Raw genomic sequence first — 17538 nt, forward strand, 5'->3', positions numbered from 1 at the left:
GAATTTATTACTCTACTGGTGGGCGTGGCCTACTGTGCATTCACGTGACTATGGGTCCAATTCATGGTCATTCCTTTCATTCACAATTATACTTGTGGTTCATTTACATTAAGCCAATACCGGCTACACAGGCAAGGCCCCACAGAGCTACTATAGGGCCGTCCATAAATGACGTCACGCGATTTTGGATGATTTTTGACCCCCCCCCCCCTTCGTCACACGGCGTTACAAAAGTCAGACCCCCCCCTCAAATATGACGTCACAAAGCTCTGCCCCTACCCCCAAATAAAACATCCTTCAAATCGCTTTAAACTATTGTCATTGTAGTGCGTATTTAATGTGGCGCTGCACTCTGATGTTGTAGGAGAAAACATTAAAAAGTCTATTTAATTAAGTAGAACGTGTTGTCTATATTTATTTAAAGTTGCGCATTTTGATGTGAAGTCACATTTCTCACCCCCCCTCGTCACACATCGTCACAAATATCTGACCCCCCTCCCTAGGTGCGTGACGTCATTTATGGACGGCCCCTTATGTGCACACTTATAGCAGTAGCCAAATACTCCAAACGCATAGAGATACATAGAGACCTATGGATATGCACTGAGACCAATAAAGACTCGCATCCATTCTTGATTTGAAGCTTTCGTGACTGCAGGAATCCATACTCTTTGGTTCTTCCGGTAAAGTCACTTAGGTAGAGAAATAAAATAAAAACAAAGATTGAAAACTCGTACATAGAGACCCACAGAGATGCATAGAGACCCATACGCATTGGTTGAAAACTAATTTCTTTATAACTGCTTTCTGTGTTTCGTTTGTTTCCCTTGCCCTGTGCCTCCAATTAGCATGGTTGGCTCCGTACCATGCGAAAGAAGGTCAACGTACATCTCCATATATATAAAAGGCAAAGTTGTGAATGTGTGTCTGTATTCTTGGTTCTTTCGGTAAAGTCACATTTTCTTGCTGTGGATTTCACACCTGATGATGATTGCTTGTGTTGCAGTTGAAACGTCGTGAGAATTTTTATTGTTTTATATTTCTATTATTTTATTATTTCCCTTCTACGTGACTTTACCGAAAGAACCAAGAATATGAATCCCTGCAGTCACGAAAGCTTTAAATCAAAATGTATGTCTGTTCAAAATGTTTAGCGTACTTCCCGACATGCAACAAACTGAAAATTTGTCATGTGGGTACTTTCCAGACTGTAGACCATGCAAAAATTATAAAAATACACTTTTTTTGTGGGGATGGAGCTCAATAATGCATATCGTTTTTGCACGGCAAGTGAGCTGTGACGTCACATCTGTCACGTGACCCGCGCACGTGGAAGCGTAACGCATTGTAGTGTCGTGGTTAGCGCGCCGCGCTATGAACCCGGCGACCTGAGTTCGATTCCCGCTCACGGCCACCACCGGTAACGATTATTTCAACCGCTCCTGGGCCTCCCCTAGGTCGACTCAGCCTCAAACGAGTAACTGGTGTGGTGTGTGAACATCGCAACTGGGGAGACAAAGGCGGCCGGGCGTGATGGATCCATGTCCCGGGCGAAGCCGGGTAGTACAGCGAGTACCCGACATGACCTCGCTTCTCTCGTCTCTCACTACTCTGCCGCCAATCCCATCTCTACCTCCCCTCTCTCTCTACCCTCTCACTCGCCCTGTGTCCACTCTCGTCCCTGCTCCATTCTCGCTCCCCTCAACTGGAACCAACTCAGAGCGACAATCTTCACTACAGCAACAACGACGACGACTACAGCCTGAAGCTTCCGTTCCTCCCTGAGAACAATCCCCATCTCTCCTCCTCGAGTCCAGCGTCATCCTGATACTGATCCTCCCTAAACCCCACCGCCCAGCTACGACCAGGCCATCACAACCACTATCCCTATCACTACCCCAACCCCTATCACTACCCAAACCACTATCAATACGATTTAAAGCTTTCGTGACTGCAGGGATTCATCTTCTTGGTTCTTTCGGTAAAGTCACATAGAAGGTAAATAATAAAAATAAAACATAATAAAATAATTCTCACGACGTTTCGGCCACAACGCAAGCAGCCGTCCTCAGGTGAAGAACAGGTTAGACGCTGTCTTCCCGACAGACCTGTTCTTCACCTGAGGACGACTGCTTGCGTGGCCGAAACGTCGTGAGAATTATTTTATTATGTTTTATTTTTATTATTTTATTATTTCCCTTCTACGTGACTTTACCGAAAGAACCAAGAAGACACTAACAATACCCCAACCCCTATCACTACCCCAACCATTATCACTACCCAAACCACTATCACTACCCCGATCACTACCCCAACCCTTATCACTACCCCTATCACTACCCCTATCACTACTCCTATCACTACCCAAACCACTATCAATACCCCAACCCCTATCACTACCTCCACCCCTATAACTACCCCAACCCCTATCACTATCACTACCCCTATCACTACCCCAACCCCTATCACTACCCCTATCACTACCCCTATCACTACCCCAACCCCTATCACTACCCCAACCCCTATCACTACCCAAACCACTATCACTATCACTACCCCTATCGCTACCCCAACCCCCATCACTACCTCAACCCCTACCACTATCTTAACCCCTACCACTACCCCAACCGCTATTACTACCCCAACCCCTATCACTACCCCTATCACTACCCCAACCCCTATCACTACCCCTATCACTACCCCAACCACTATCACTACCCCTATCACTACCCCAACCACTATCACTACCCCAACCCCTATCACTACCCCATCCCCTATCACTAACCCAACCCCTATCACTACCCCAACCCCTATCACTACCCAAACCACTATCACTATCACTACCCCAACTCCTATCACTACCCCAACCCCTACCACTATCTTAACCCCTACCACTACCCCAACCGCTATCACTACCCCTACCCCTATCACTACCCCAACCCCTATCACTACCCCAACCCCTATCACTACCCCAACCCCTATCACTACCCCAACCCGTATCACTACCCCTATCACTACCCCCAACCCCTATCACTACCCCGACCCCTAACACTACCCCGACCCCGACCACTATCACTAACCCAACCCCTATCAATACCCCAACCCCTATCACTACCCCTATCACTAACCCAACCCCTATCACTACCCCAACCACTATCACTACCCCTATCACTATCCCAACCCCTATCACTACCCCAACCCCTATCACTACCCCTATCACTAACCCAACCCCTATCACTACCCCGACCACTATCACTACCCCAACCCCTATCACTACCCCAACCCTATCACTACCCCAACCCCTATCACTACCCCAACCCCTATCACCACCCAAACCCCTCCTTAGCCACTTCCAACTGTTCTGTCACCAGAACTAATCGCATCACCGTCAATCACCATCTCAATCCTATAATGGAGCAAGTGTGAGTTTTTTTACTCTGTCCGTATATATTTTTAAAGCCCATTTATTTGGAGCCCGTAACATTTGTGAAACATAAAAAAAAATTTGATACAAAGTTTGGAAAACATTGCATCCTGTTTGTCAGATTTTCATCGGAACAGGAAAGGGTTAACCCTTTCCACATACGTCATTCCAATGACGTGCACACGCGTACACGTCATCGGAACGGAATCGGAAGAAGAATTACAATTAAAAAAAACTTCATCGGTACGTCTTCCGGTCGGAAGTCGTCCCGATGCTCTCAGAAGGCGGTGCGGGGAGGGCGTGTGGCACAGTTTGACGCCAGCTATTGTAGGGTGCGGCGGTCGTGTCGCGACGGTTCTCTGCGGTGAGTACAATGTCTTCGCAAACAACGGCGCTACGCCTCTCTAAATAAAATTGACGGTGTGAGCCGCGCGAGTGCGTGAACGGGGCCCAACCCTGAAACTTGCAGTTGCCTCGGAACGGGAAAGGGTAATGCATAGTTTATTAAACAGACGGTTCGAGTCTTATCCCTGCATCTTGTCGCCTTCGTGTGCCTCCACCCACCCCGCCCCGTGGGGCTCTGCGCCCTCTGAAGAAGGAGCCGTAGCCCGAAACGTCGCCCAGTACGGTACAGGTCCCCCCCTCCCCCACACACGCGTGCGCAGAGTGTTAGTGACGAATGCGTGTTCGTTATTTGTGTTTGTGCAGCACTACCAACGCAGCAGCAGTAGCATCACCACCACTAGATATCATCTCTTCAATCGCCTTGTGTATGCGGCTATGTAACTTATAGGTCAACTCGGTCTCAAATGAGTACCCAGTGTGTAGTAAACTTCACCACTGGGGAGACAAAGGCGTCCGGGCGTGGTAATGGCCACCCACCCTCTCGTGTGTCGTGCCAGCCTTTATAGTTAGTTACTCACGAACAGCACTTGCCCCAACAGTCTGTTCAGGTTGTACGGGGAGACCTTTGTCTTTGTGATGTGTAAACATTGCAACTGGGGAGACAAAGGTGACCAACATCACTTGTCCCATTTGTTTTCATAACTATGTGGGTATAGTTCAAGGCCATAGCCATGGAGTCAACATTGGGGGGGACCAAATCTTCCAGGGGGTCTGGGGGTCCCATAAAAAAAATTCACTAATACATGGGATGGACTTTTTCTTTATTTTTTACAATAATGTCTAATAGTGGATTGTATTACATTGCTCTGTTTTTACTCTTTTTACCATTTCTTGTTTCATTGTATGTAATGGCAGAGATTAGGGATTAGAACAACCATAATCATATACATATAAATCTATGCATTGATATATATGAAGACAAGTCCAGATATTGTGACCAAGGTTTAGCAAATTGTTGTTTTAATTTCCATAGCATAGCAATTTTTTATAGAAATATATTGGGGGGACATTTTGAGCATATTTGATGTGTATCCCCCAATATATACTATAATTACGGCCTTGGTATAGTTTTTTGTTTTGTATGTTGTTGATGCACATCTAACGAGGTGTCTCTGGGTGTCTATCTCCTCTCAGATGGCTTCACACGTTGAGTTGGCATTCATCAAACAAGAAAACGATGAAACTCCAAGCCCCATTATGTATCCTGACGTGACGGGGACTCATCTCTCTGGTAAGATCGCACTGCCTCTGACCAAATCGTAGTAGTAATAATAATAACACGGCATGCGCCCAATCTCGCCGTTGTGGAAAGCTGAGCAGGGCTTCAATCTGGAAACCCTGCATATGGGACCACCATGCATGACGCATCTATCAACGACTTGGCATAACTCGGCCTCCAGAGCCACCCTGGGTTGGCTTTGAACAACTTTTAAACTATTAAACCACCTTTAAACGCCCTTTCAAGTGATACCAAAAGTGCATAAATTGCCCCAATTATTTACTACAGGAATAGTTCGTTTATCTCAGTATTAAATGAGAATATATTTTTTTTTTAGAGGCACACATACACCCCAACATCAGGGAATCGCCAATGTCAGATTTTTAGTTTTCATCTCTGGTTCTAAAAGTACAAAGTTAACTTCATATATATAAACTACTTTTTATTTGAGCAGTTAATGCCCCACTGAGCTATGTAGCTCTTTTTCAGAAGTGACTTGGCCACAAGAGATAGCTGAACGAAGTGCCTTATCATCATGTGGAAATTGTAGAGTATCCGAATAATCTAAATGCGGTTTCTAAATGTGGAGGGAAAAAATGGAGGACCTGGAGAAAAATCCGCGCCACCATAGGTAGAGAGACATGCAAACTCCAGATATAAAGGTGTCGGGGTCAGGATCGAACCCACGACCTGCAGCATGTCAGGCGTGGTAGTTCACATCTCGCCACCACGGTGCCATTGATCTTGGCGAGGCTCGGATGTGCTACTGGAAAAGCGGTGTAAGTGACACGAGGCATCACGGCAATAGAACCCTGAACCACCCGGATATATCTGTGGCTCTGCCACCATCTGGAAGTTGTCGTCTGTGACAGTCCAGTGTGAACGCGTGTGTATACGCAGGACCCGGCGTCAAGGAAGAAGATGATGGGAGTCTGGGCACTGAGATAATGAACATTGTGGTTAAAAGCGAAGTGGAGGAAGATGGTAAGATCCCTGCATACAGCTTGGTAGAGCAAAACCAATCATTAAGAGCCAAACAAAGGCAAGATGCAGGCAGTCCACGGGTTACGGAAGGTGTTCGGGTCCAGAGAACAATCCGTAACCCGAATTTTTCGTATGTCGGAAACTGAACAATTTTCCCCCAAATTTAAAGAGAAAATACCATAGCTGGGAATAGTTGTGCCTCCCCAGCCATTTTCTCTCAGTACTCACACTGTCGTCCGTTTTATATCGCTACCTCTATCGTATCGCTGTACATACGCTCTGCACCCTATGATTCTTACATTTCATTGAATATATACCCTAACACTACCCGTAATTAAATTATTGGAACACATACTGTATCCAATTTTTTATGAATACCACGAATCATTTTTATTTTCGTTGTTAACAGAAAGCAGCCACTTCTGAATGTTTGTTTACCGTGCATTAGGCTCGGCCTAGACTTCATACACGTGTAGTGTTGTACACCGAGGCACACACTCTGGAGTTGGAGGCAACACGTTTATTAACAACTTCCCTCATGGGGTAACACTAAACGTAACTCTGGTTCTGTAGTAGGTGATACGGTACTCTCTAGTTCTTTCGGTAATTTCACGTAGATCGAAAAAAAAAGGACACGATGCGGACGCTTGTGTTGCGACTGAAACGTCGTGTTCTTTTATAATTTTTTCTATCTACGTGACTTTACCGAAAGAACCAGAGACACGAAAGCTTCAAATCAAGATTAGGTGATACGAAGACCCGGAGACGATGGATGAGACGTGGGACACAGGCTTGATTTCACAGACGTACCCCAATCCCTGCCTTCCCTTTATCTTCCTGGTCGTGGCTTCGCCACGCCCTCAGCCCCGCCCCCTACTGTATGAAGGCGGGGCTCTTGGCCCCCGGTCACGTGTCCCTCCAGTACCCGGCGCTACAGCATAGTGACAGTATATGTCACTACACACGCGCACAAGGACAATATAAAGATCCCCCATATAGCCTTTAACAGACTGTTGGGGCAAGTGCTGTTAGCGATCACCTATGAAGGCCGGCACGGTACACGAACACGAGGGGGTGGGTGGCCAGCACCACGCCCAGTCGCCTTTGTCTCCCTAGTGGCGATGTTTACACACCACACCTGGTACTCGTTTTGAGGCTAAGTCGACCTCGGTGAGGCCCATGACCGAATTCAGATTATCGTCACTGGTGTTGGCTGTGAGCAGGAATCGAAACTCGGGGACCATTTACCTCAATCCTCGTAAAGCTCGGGGAAGGTGGCATTTTTGTGGAGCGAGGCGTAAGGTGGGGCCACCTTACACCTCGCTCCGCGGTATTCATCCGCAACCTCACCGCGCTGCACTCTTTGCGCCTACGTAACTAACGCAAACATTTCCGCATACTGTGTTGATTTTTTTTCTCCATGATATATGGGAGCATTTCCGTAAAGTCGGAATTCCCGTAAGTCGGGTCTTCCGGAACCCGGGGACTGCCTGTATTACGAATTATAAGGGTATACGGATAAACGACTGTAGCTGACCAGCTTGATAGCATTATCATGTGCATTGTTTTCCCCATCTATTAAGGAACCATTGTGAAATTTTATATATCGCAGCTCCAGATGTGAATATTGTTAAAGTTGAAGGAGACGGTGAGAGGCCAGAGGAGACTGGGGATTCCCACGGATGTCCGGCCACTCCAGACCAGAACTTCATCGAAGTGGAGTTATCAGAGGATGACGTTGGTGAAGGTGAGTTTCCTTTGGTCACGTAACAGAGACAATGCATTGTCTTCTTGCTTTGTCACCAGTCTTATTACAGTCGTGCTACGACTGGAGTCGTGGCTGCAGTAAAATAAATGTCCTCATTGAACTCATCCAGTCAGTACGATTCCACATCACATCAGAGAATGGCTCTTGAGGATGACACAACGTAACTTACTTCTCGAGTACATTGTCAAGGTCTCGCTTGATCAATAATTTTAACTTGCATCACCACATCTACTACCATCCTTAAGGGAAATAATGGTAATCTACGCTCCAACCTATTTGTGAATTGCTGAGCTTTTCTGTGAGACTCTTGAGGAAGGGCAAGTTATCTAAAACCACGAGAGGCCTCGTCAACAAAGGTACACATATCAAAATGGGTATTACAGTGCGAAACACATAATTAAGAATAAATTGAGGAAAATATTTGAGAATGTATGTAGCCATTCTAATTAACCTATTGGGCAATAAAGGAACACAATTTTAGGAATGGAAAATGAGAGATACAGCAATAAGTTATGCTCGATGATCGGTGTATTATGTGGTCAGAAGATGTTTAATAAAAATTGGGCTCGAACCGGTCAAGAATAGCAGAAGGACAGCATAGAGGGATGAAGTGTTGGAGGTATGTTGGGTATGGTTCAGATGTGCTACATAGGGGGAAGGTACCGACAGACTGGGTAGACTCATTCAAGGATATCGGGCAGCAAAATATTTTTCTCTGCCGAAGTTGTATTTGTCTCCCATGTTGTTTGATGTTGTACTTGGTTATGTATCCTCAAATACCACAGAATGGAGTTAGCATAGCAATAAAGCCGGGGGGTAAATGCAGTTACAGTGAATAAGTGTGATTTCGGAGTATGCAAACAATGTGGGTTTGTTAGTCTAGGACTGCCACTGAGGCTGGACACTGGGCTCCTTTACCCTTTTCCCATTCCGATGACGTACAAGTGTAACGTTAAGTTTTCCTTCCGATTCCATTCCGATGACGTGTGCGCACCAAGTAAAATATTAATTAACAAAAATCATAAACTATCTATGTCAGTACATCATCTGGTTGGAAGACGTATCGAGGCTCCTACAAGGCTATGTGGGAGGCCGTGTGGCTCAGTTTGGCGCCAGTTTTCATAGAGTGGCGGTCGTGCCGCTGTAGTTCTCTGCAGTGTGGTTGTATTCTTTACGTAATTTCACCACTATTTTCGGTGCTATTTGATTTCTTTAATTTTTATTTTATCAGTGGTGCTGAGAACACTGGTGAACATGCCGAAAATGCATCCATCCCAAAAATCAGTGTCTAGTGCACGCGAAGATGTGGAGAAAACAGGGATACCTTCTCGGAGCGTAGCTGGCTCCGCCATTACAGATGATGCTGTGCATGGCCCTCATGAGGCAGGCACGGCCTTTGGGCCCGCTCGAGAATTTGTGCTTGAACACAATACCGACGAGAGTGTCAGCGACATTGAGGAGGCGTCCTGTACCTTTCAAGAAGATGTTGGTCGGAGGAGAGGAAGGAGGTCACGTGGCCATGGAAGAGGTGGACGGCCATTCCCGCCCTCCTCACCCTTGGGTGAGTGGGCCACCCCTACCTATGGCGATAGTGGAGATGAGGACCGAGCCAGTGATGGCGGACAGCAGCAACCACGTGCTGGAGAATGGACAGAAGACAATGCCGGAGTGCGCTTGCTCGATTTCACCGCAGTTCCAGGAATGCAGACACCGGTTCCCGCCACTCCTTTGGGTTTCATTCAGCTGTTTATCACGCGGGAGTTGCTCATGTTTTTCACGAATGAAACCAATTCGTATGCTAACTGTGCCTTGGCAAACAAATCAGCAGAGGAGAGTGCAGGGTGGGAAGGTGTCAATTTGATGGACATCGCAAACTATTTGGGACTAACCATGGCGATGGGCGTTGCATCTCTTCCCGAAATTCCAATGTACTGGTCAACAGGGAAACCCTATTCGATGCCAGCCTTCAGGGAGACAATGTCGTGCAAGCGTTTCAAAAGCATTGGGAGATTTTTTAATTGCCATAACAGCTGTGCAGTGCCTCGCGACAACACAGACCGGTTGCTGCAAGTGCGCACGGTCATGGAATATTTTCAAAGTAAATTCAAGGCGTTGTACGCCCCGAACAGGGAACTATCTTTAGATGAGGCCACGCTGGAATGGAAGGGGAGACTGCCTTTCAAAGTTTATAACCCGCAGAAACCTGAAAAGTATGGCATCAAATTTTACATTCTTGCCGAGGCTCAGACAGGATATGTATTTGATTTTGACATATACGTGGGGATTGAGAAGTCAATTCGCAACATTGTGTTTGGACTTATGGGACCTCTGCTCGATAAAGGCTACCAGTTGTATATGGACAACTACTACAACTCGGTGAAGCTAACAGAAGAACTCTATGAACATGGAGTCCATACCTGTGGCACTTTGAGGCTGTCAAGAGGAGCCCCAAAGGATCTGCAAGCCCTGGCAAAAATGAAGATTCCACGTGACAGCATTCATTTCAGGAGGAAGGGAAATACCTTTGTCATATGCTGGATGAACACGCGCCTGGTCACACTTATAACCAATATTCACAATGCCGACACTCACAACTTCGTTCGGCAACAAAAGGTCAGGAAGAGGGATGGCACTGCACTCCTAAGTCGAATTGAGCTCCAGCGACCTAATGCCATAGCGGACTACATGGACCACATGAGGGGCGTGGTTCATTTTGATCAGATGATCCAATACTACCACTTCACGCGGAAGACTCATAAATGGACGAAGAAAATCGTGCTGTATTTCCTGCAAATGGCACTGCACAATGCCTACGTGTTGTACAAGAAATATAGCACAGACGAAAAGAAGATGACATTGCTCGCGTTCCATGAGGTGCTGTTCAACGCCCTCATTCATTTCGATCCTCAGGAGTGGGCCGTAAGTGGAGATGCCATCCCCCATGCAACCGACCTGCCTCCGGCACTCGTCAGCGCACCCATTACCCCACGCATCAACGTCGCCCGAACCGCTTCCGCCATCGCCGCCACCAGCACCACCACCGCCGCCACCAGCACCACCACCGCCGCCACCGGAGACGAACAAGAAGCAGGGCCTTCAGATGTATCCACCACAAGAAGGCAGCGGCTTGCACCTGGCAGTGACGTGGACGACGAGGCACCAGATGACCCTTCTCCAAGTGCTCCTCTGAAGCACAAAAGGCCAAGGCTTGTTGACCCTTCGTGCAGGTTAACGCAAGTGACGGAGCATGCCATGACCTCCATAATGCCAAGTCAGCGACGATGCCGGGTGTGCTACAGGAACGGTCGGCGGCGTGACACCACCTGGGAATGCAACATATGCAAGATTCCTCTGTGTTTACGGGGAGATTGCTTCGTTCAATACCATTCCCAGAAACAGTATTGGACCCCGCCGCCCCCGTCAACACGGAAGAAAGACACTGCTTCAAAGAGGACGGCCACGGGCTCCAAGAGGGAATTAACCTCTTTGGCTCTCCCCCTACCGATAAGAAATGAAGAGCCACAATATAAAAAATCTACAACCTGAGGTTGTAGTTTGGTAGGTGGGGTGGGGGGTGAATGAAAGAGCTCTTCAAGGAAGAAGGTGGTGAGTACAGCCATACTTTTGATTATATTATTACATCTATGTGTATATATGATTACATGTGTGTTTTGTCTTTATATTCATGCCAAAGAAATGGTATATCTTAGTAAATAACCTTAAGAAAGATAATATATATACTGACATTTACAGCTCGTTCTTTTTACCATTGAATATTTATTATTACGTGGCAAAGTTTTATATACCATTTTCTTGGCAATTTAATCATTTATACAATGATTAAAAAAATGTATATATCTTCCAATCTTGATTTACAGCAACAATAATTTTTGTTTACACATAGTATACCAAAAAAAATCAAATTTCGCATTTTTTAAAATAGAATTTTATAGCAATTTCCTTTCAAAATGAGACCAAAATGAGTCCGATATCTTTAAAAACTGCGCTACTACGCCTCTCAAAATCAAATTATCGCTAACCACTTGCCAATTTTTCCTAGATTCAGCGGTGAACGAGACACACACCCTGTAACTTGCAGACGTCTCGGAATGGGGAAAGGGTTAAGATTAAGCGTTCCTTAAGACAGAGTTGACAGGGCGGGAGTTAGAGACGAGGCTACTTGCAGGAGGATCACATAAAATGTTACTGGTTCTGTTTCTGGCGGTTATCTTTTACCTTTCTTGCATCGGTTAATTTAAATGCACTTTTATATCTTTCAAAACATGCAACAGGTGAAGCACAGCAAAGCGAACTCCTGTGCAAAGAATGTGGGAAGGGCAATTGCTTCAAAACAAAGATGACGGACAAAGCGGAACGCACCGGCGACGCGACCCTGCAAGCCTGCAAGCAGTGCGGGAAGGCACTTGAAGGCATCGCGTTGTGCACGGCAGTGGCTACCGATGGGAGGAAGCACGTGTGCAAGGAGTGTGACAAGGGGTTTACAACGCGTTTTAGTTTAGAGACGCACATGAGAACACACACCGGTGAGAGGCCACACGTGTGCAACGAGTGTGGGAAGAGGTTTACAACGCGTTTTACCTTAAGCACGCACGCTATTTCACACACGGGCGAGTGGCCGCACGTGTGCAAGGAATGTCAAAAGGGCTTTGCACAACGTTCCGATTTAGAGAAACACGCACGAATACACACCGGCGAAAAGCCGCACGTGTGCTACGAGTGTGGGAAGGGCTTTTCCCAACGTTCTACAATGGAGGCGCACATCAGAACACACACCGGCGAGAAGCCGCACGTGTGCAAGGAGTGTGGGAAGGGGTTTACAAAGCGGTGTAATTTAACCACACATTCTATATCACACACGGGCAAGTGGCCGTACGTGTGCACGGAGTGCGGAAAGGGTTTTGCACAACGTTCTGATTTAGAGAAACACACACGAATACACACCGGCGAGAAGCCGCACGTGTGCATGGAGTGTGGGAAGGGCTTTTCGCAACGTTCTACATTGGAGGCGCACATCAGAACACACACCGGCGAAAAGCCACACGTGTGTAAGGAATGTGGGAAGGGGTTTTCCAATCGTTACAATTTAGAGAAGCACGCGAGAACACACAATAATATTGTTGATGCAAAAACTATTGTCCTGCCATGTCCGTGGGCGTTGTGAACGGAGAACTAAAGACAAGCCACAGTAGTGCGATTTTGGTCATGCATCCCAAACTGTGGATGATATAGTAAACTGCTGTAGTCTGTGCTACTTCAATGGAGTAGGAAAAGCAAAACGACACAAATTATCTCCTGAAGCCTTCTCGTGGCTAGCTGGCCTCGATGTTAGCATTTATCTCGTGAACATATTTCTGTTCGCATGAATAGAGTTGAAACACAGATGATCAGACGCCAATTTACTGGTCCAGTATATTGCTTTGACGCATACTATTTTTAGAATACGCAATCACTCTAGCCTTCTATTCAAATCCTGAAGACGACTTGAATTATCCTCGATTTGTATGTCATTCTAACCTCTGTTGAATGTGTTTTGATCTGTGACTCCAAGGAATCATTTTCAATAAAACAATGCTTGCATTCCTAATCAAGTGTTTAATAGTACTGTTACAACAGGATGTGCCACCAATAGCAATGAAATGCACCAAAACCTTGCCCATCGTGGGATTCCCAACGCGGATTTGACCATTCGCGCTTTATTGAGGTACAGTTCAACCGATCACGTGCACTCTCCCCTGCCATGGCTCAAAATTTCGCGGTTGACTGCGTGATTCCTGCTATACGCGTCGTAACTGCACTGCTTGCATTGACGCTGCCGCGGAAGAACAACACGCGGCGCCATCTTGTCTCCCACGCGGTCCATCGTGGGTCCCAGGCCACGTGGCGGTCTTCCCCACCTCCAATGAGGGAGGAGGAGGCAGCGAGGTTCAGCTGCCCACCCCGATTTGTCTTCCTATCGTGTACAATACTGGACACTACATTGTTTTTTTCATTCTATAGGCGACCTCCTACACCTTACGACCTAAGTGGTAACTGGACGACGGTCGCATGTCGACTTTCGTAAGTCGAACCCCTTATTTCTCATAGGAACAATGTTCTTAGAAAACCATTACATACTTTTTAAAAGTACCAAAATTTACCACGAAAATAAATTCAAACAACTCCAACAAATATTTTTTGTAAATTAACATAACTTTTACAAACATTCATTTAGTGAAAACAAACATACTCTTTGGTTCTTTCGGTAAAGTCACGTAGGTATAAAATAAAATTAAAATAAATCACGACGTTTCGGGCGCAACACAGGCGTCCGTCATCAGGTGGGTAAGCATGCCTTCCCACTTGTCCGGTCTGCGTGGAGAAATTGCAAATGTGAACAGAGGTAATGAAATAATAACATTTTATTGCCTCTAATGTGTACGCTTCATTACTTATTCACGCTCTTGGTTGGTATCAAGTCCCATATATTCGGCAGCCCCAAAGATTCTTCCTCACTGGCCCATTAGTTTTTTTTGTGCCAGCCAAAATGAGCCAATGGGATTGGAAAAATCACGCGAATAAGTCACATCGCAAATCTATCTACTAATATAAGTTACACACGTAGACTTTCGCGACCAATATCATCCATAAGAGGTTTTGTTGGGTTAGATCGCGTAAATATATGTTGTGTCGTTAAAACCCGCCACCACCCGACAAAGCCAACTGGTAAGGGTTGTCACGTTAACAGAACATGCCAATTCGTCACTAGTACAGCACTAGTGTATAGTGTATGGTGTAGTATATAGTATTGTAGTGTATAGTGTAGTACTGTATAGTACAGCACTAGTGTATAGTGTAGTATATGGTGTAATGTATGGTGTAGTGTATAGTTTAGTGTATAGTGTAGTATAGTACAGCACTAGTGTATGGTGTAGTGTATAGTGTAGTATACTAGTACAGCACTAGTGTATAGTGTAGTGTATACTAGTACAGCACTAGTGTATAGTGTAGTGTATAGTATATAGTGCAGTGTATAGTGTAGTATACTAGTACAGCACTATTTCCCCGCCAGCCAGCCCCGGCAACACTCAGCCCCATGTCTTCCGCCTTGTAAATGTTGGTCACAGGCAAGCGCTCAGACAGCGGGCCTCGCTCTGCTGATATAGCCTCTCGGGCCCGGCCCTTAATTGGACAGTGCCCTCCACCGCTAACTGTGGTTGTTCCACCTGATTAAGATTGCTTGTGTTGCGATCGAAACGTCGTGATTTGTTTTATTTGATTTCTACCTACGTGACTTTACCGAAAGAACCAAAGAGTATGGATTCCTGCAGTCACGAAAGCTTCAAATCAAGATTGTGGCACGTGTCTTTAACTCGATCTCAACGTGAACATTTCAATATCCACCTCCACAAGACCCCACGGCCACTTGTTCCCAATCATCTCAATGTGTGTTTAATGAATTATCTACAAAGTACCCCACGGTCACCCGTTCTTAATTGTCTCAACGTGTACACTTTTACTATTTCTCTTTACAACCCCCGACATATGTAACGTAGGCTAAACGAACGATGTGAAATTGATGGTAAATAAATGGCGAGAGCCCGTAGGGTTGAAGATACATTTATTTTATTTTATTTACAGCGCAGAAAATGAGAAACTTAAGTCGAGAATCAAAACAGATCTGATGCTAAAATTGAACCTCTATGCCAGGGCAGGATTAACCCCTTAGGCTAATGAGGCCTTACGTCCTCATATTTTGTAGGCCCTCCAATCCACGGTAGTGTGTCAATCAGAAATGTTTTGCCTTTGAATTATGTTGACAATATTCGTGACCTTAAATTACATCGATATCATTTGTGACTTTGAATTACGATGACATAATTCGTGACTTCGAATTAAGATGACATAATTCGTGACTTTGAATCACGATGACATCATTCGTGACTTTGAATCACGGTGACATCATTCGTGACTTTGAATCACGATGACATCATTCGTGATTTTGAATCACGGTGACATTCGTGACTTTGCCACAGCTAAAGCTAGGAGAGGAAAGAAAATAATGTTTTCTTGAAGAAATTAGTGTCGTGAGCGAATCATATTACATGAATTTACCGCGAGCCGAATGAATGTGTCAATTTTACAGTGGTGAATAAATACATGTGTTTGATGACTTCATACTTTCTACACGCTTTTATTTAACTCTGTTGTTGTCGTTGTTGTATCCTCAAATCTTGTAACTCAATTTTAACCCACTTCCCAATGTGGTATCGACTGCAAACTTGGTATACTTATGTCATATTGATGACAATACCATATTCTATCATAAAAAATAAAATTAACGATCTTTTTACACGCTTCCTATGAACTCACTCTGTTGTTGTTGTTGTCGTATCCTCAAATCTTGTAACTAAATTTTAACCCACTTCCCAATGTGGTATCGACTGCAAACTTGGGAAACTTATGTCATACTGATGACAATACTATATTCTATCAAAAGTATTTTTAAACATTCATTTTTACATGTTATGTTTCGGCTTGGGTCTAATTGTCCACGCTCAACTCACGTTGGCTGTAAATCACCACGGCCCCTTACGTTATGCGGCCACTTTCTGGAGTCGCGGAGTTCTGCCATTACTTGTACGGTCCATTTCATTAAAGCGTGTTTAAAAAAAAGTATTTTTAAATATTACTTATTTTCGTTTACAATATCTAGTACGTTTACATAACTAGGCCCTTCCCTCCTATTAGCCTTAGGCCACTCATAACCTTAACCCGGCCGTATACTCTATGCTAATGCCATAGAATGCTTAAACATGCGTTTAGACTATTTGGCTGATATACATTTACACATGATAACAGGCGCTCGCGTCTGATTGGCTATTTACAATTCCCAGAATGCGCACGCAATTTTGCATCAAGAGGCATTTCACTTCGCTGCTGCCCCAAAGTGATTGGGAGCCACCTTGGCATCTCCCTCTGTTCTCTTTAAACCGACAAAAATGTTAAGTGCGAATGTAATTTTACAACAAAAAATGCCATTATTATTAAGTATGTTTTTGTAAATCTGTACTGTAATTGTGAAATGCTGTTATGTTGTTGGGTGGGAAATCAACTTCTGATTGTAATACAGGGGGTGGTCCAGATGTCCTGTGACCCCCCCCATTTAATTATCTAAAACGTATTATTTTAAAGTAAGGTTTGTTTCAAACTTAAATGAATATGCCAATACATAAATACAATTCTAAGGGTCAATTAATTGGGGGTCACATGACATCTGAACCACCCTGTACACCGACTACCACTGCACTAAAAAAAATCTAAACAGGTAAGGCCCAATCTTGATTTGAAGCTTTCGTGACTGCAGGAATCCATACTCTTTGGTTCTTTCGGTAAAGTCACCTAGTTAGAAATAAAATGAAATAAATCACGACGTTTCGATCGCAACACAAGCGGTCGTCATCAGGCAAAGGAGTCAGCCTCTAAAAACAGTTTGCCTTTAGAGGCTGACTCCTTTGCCTGATGACGATCGCTTGTGTTGCTATCGAAATGTGATTTGTTTTATTTTATTTCTAACTACGTGAATTTACTGAAAGAACCAAAGAGTAGCTAAAGCCCACTGAGGCTGCTCTTTTCCAGGATCGACGTGGCCATCACAAATGACAGCTCGACCAAGCGACTTCGCGTGGAAATTTTCAGCATGTTCATGAGTAAAGAGGGTCAAATCGGAGTATCCGGAGA

General features: G+C 45.1%; 1 protein-coding gene across 3 annotated transcripts; it reads left to right on the plus strand.

The window, feature by feature from the left end:
* Window positions 1-3744: 3744 nt before the first annotated feature.
* Window positions 3745-13398, plus strand: LOC144949863 (uncharacterized). 3 transcript variants are annotated; one of them, XM_078879850.1, is made up of 5 exons: window positions 3745-3788; window positions 4964-5060; window positions 5949-6032; window positions 7645-7779; window positions 12093-13398. In XM_078879850.1, the coding sequence occupies exons 2-5, from the start codon at window positions 4964-4966 to the stop codon at window positions 12980-12982; spliced, it is 1206 nt and encodes a 401-aa protein (XP_078735976.1). In that variant the 5' UTR covers window positions 3745-3788; the 3' UTR covers window positions 12983-13398. The 3 variants fall into 3 exon arrangements, with proteins under 3 accessions (XP_078735976.1, XP_078735975.1, XP_078735978.1); XM_078879849.1 differs by having other exon boundaries at window positions 3767-4052; XM_078879852.1 differs by having other exon boundaries at window positions 3767-4047.
* The last annotated feature ends 4140 nt before the right edge of the window (window positions 13399-17538 follow it).

This window comes from Lampetra fluviatilis, chromosome 55 (assembly GCF_964198595.1).
Source record: "Lampetra fluviatilis chromosome 55, kcLamFluv1.1, whole genome shotgun sequence".
NCBI classification, from domain to species: Eukaryota; Metazoa; Chordata; class Hyperoartia; order Petromyzontiformes; family Petromyzontidae; genus Lampetra; species Lampetra fluviatilis.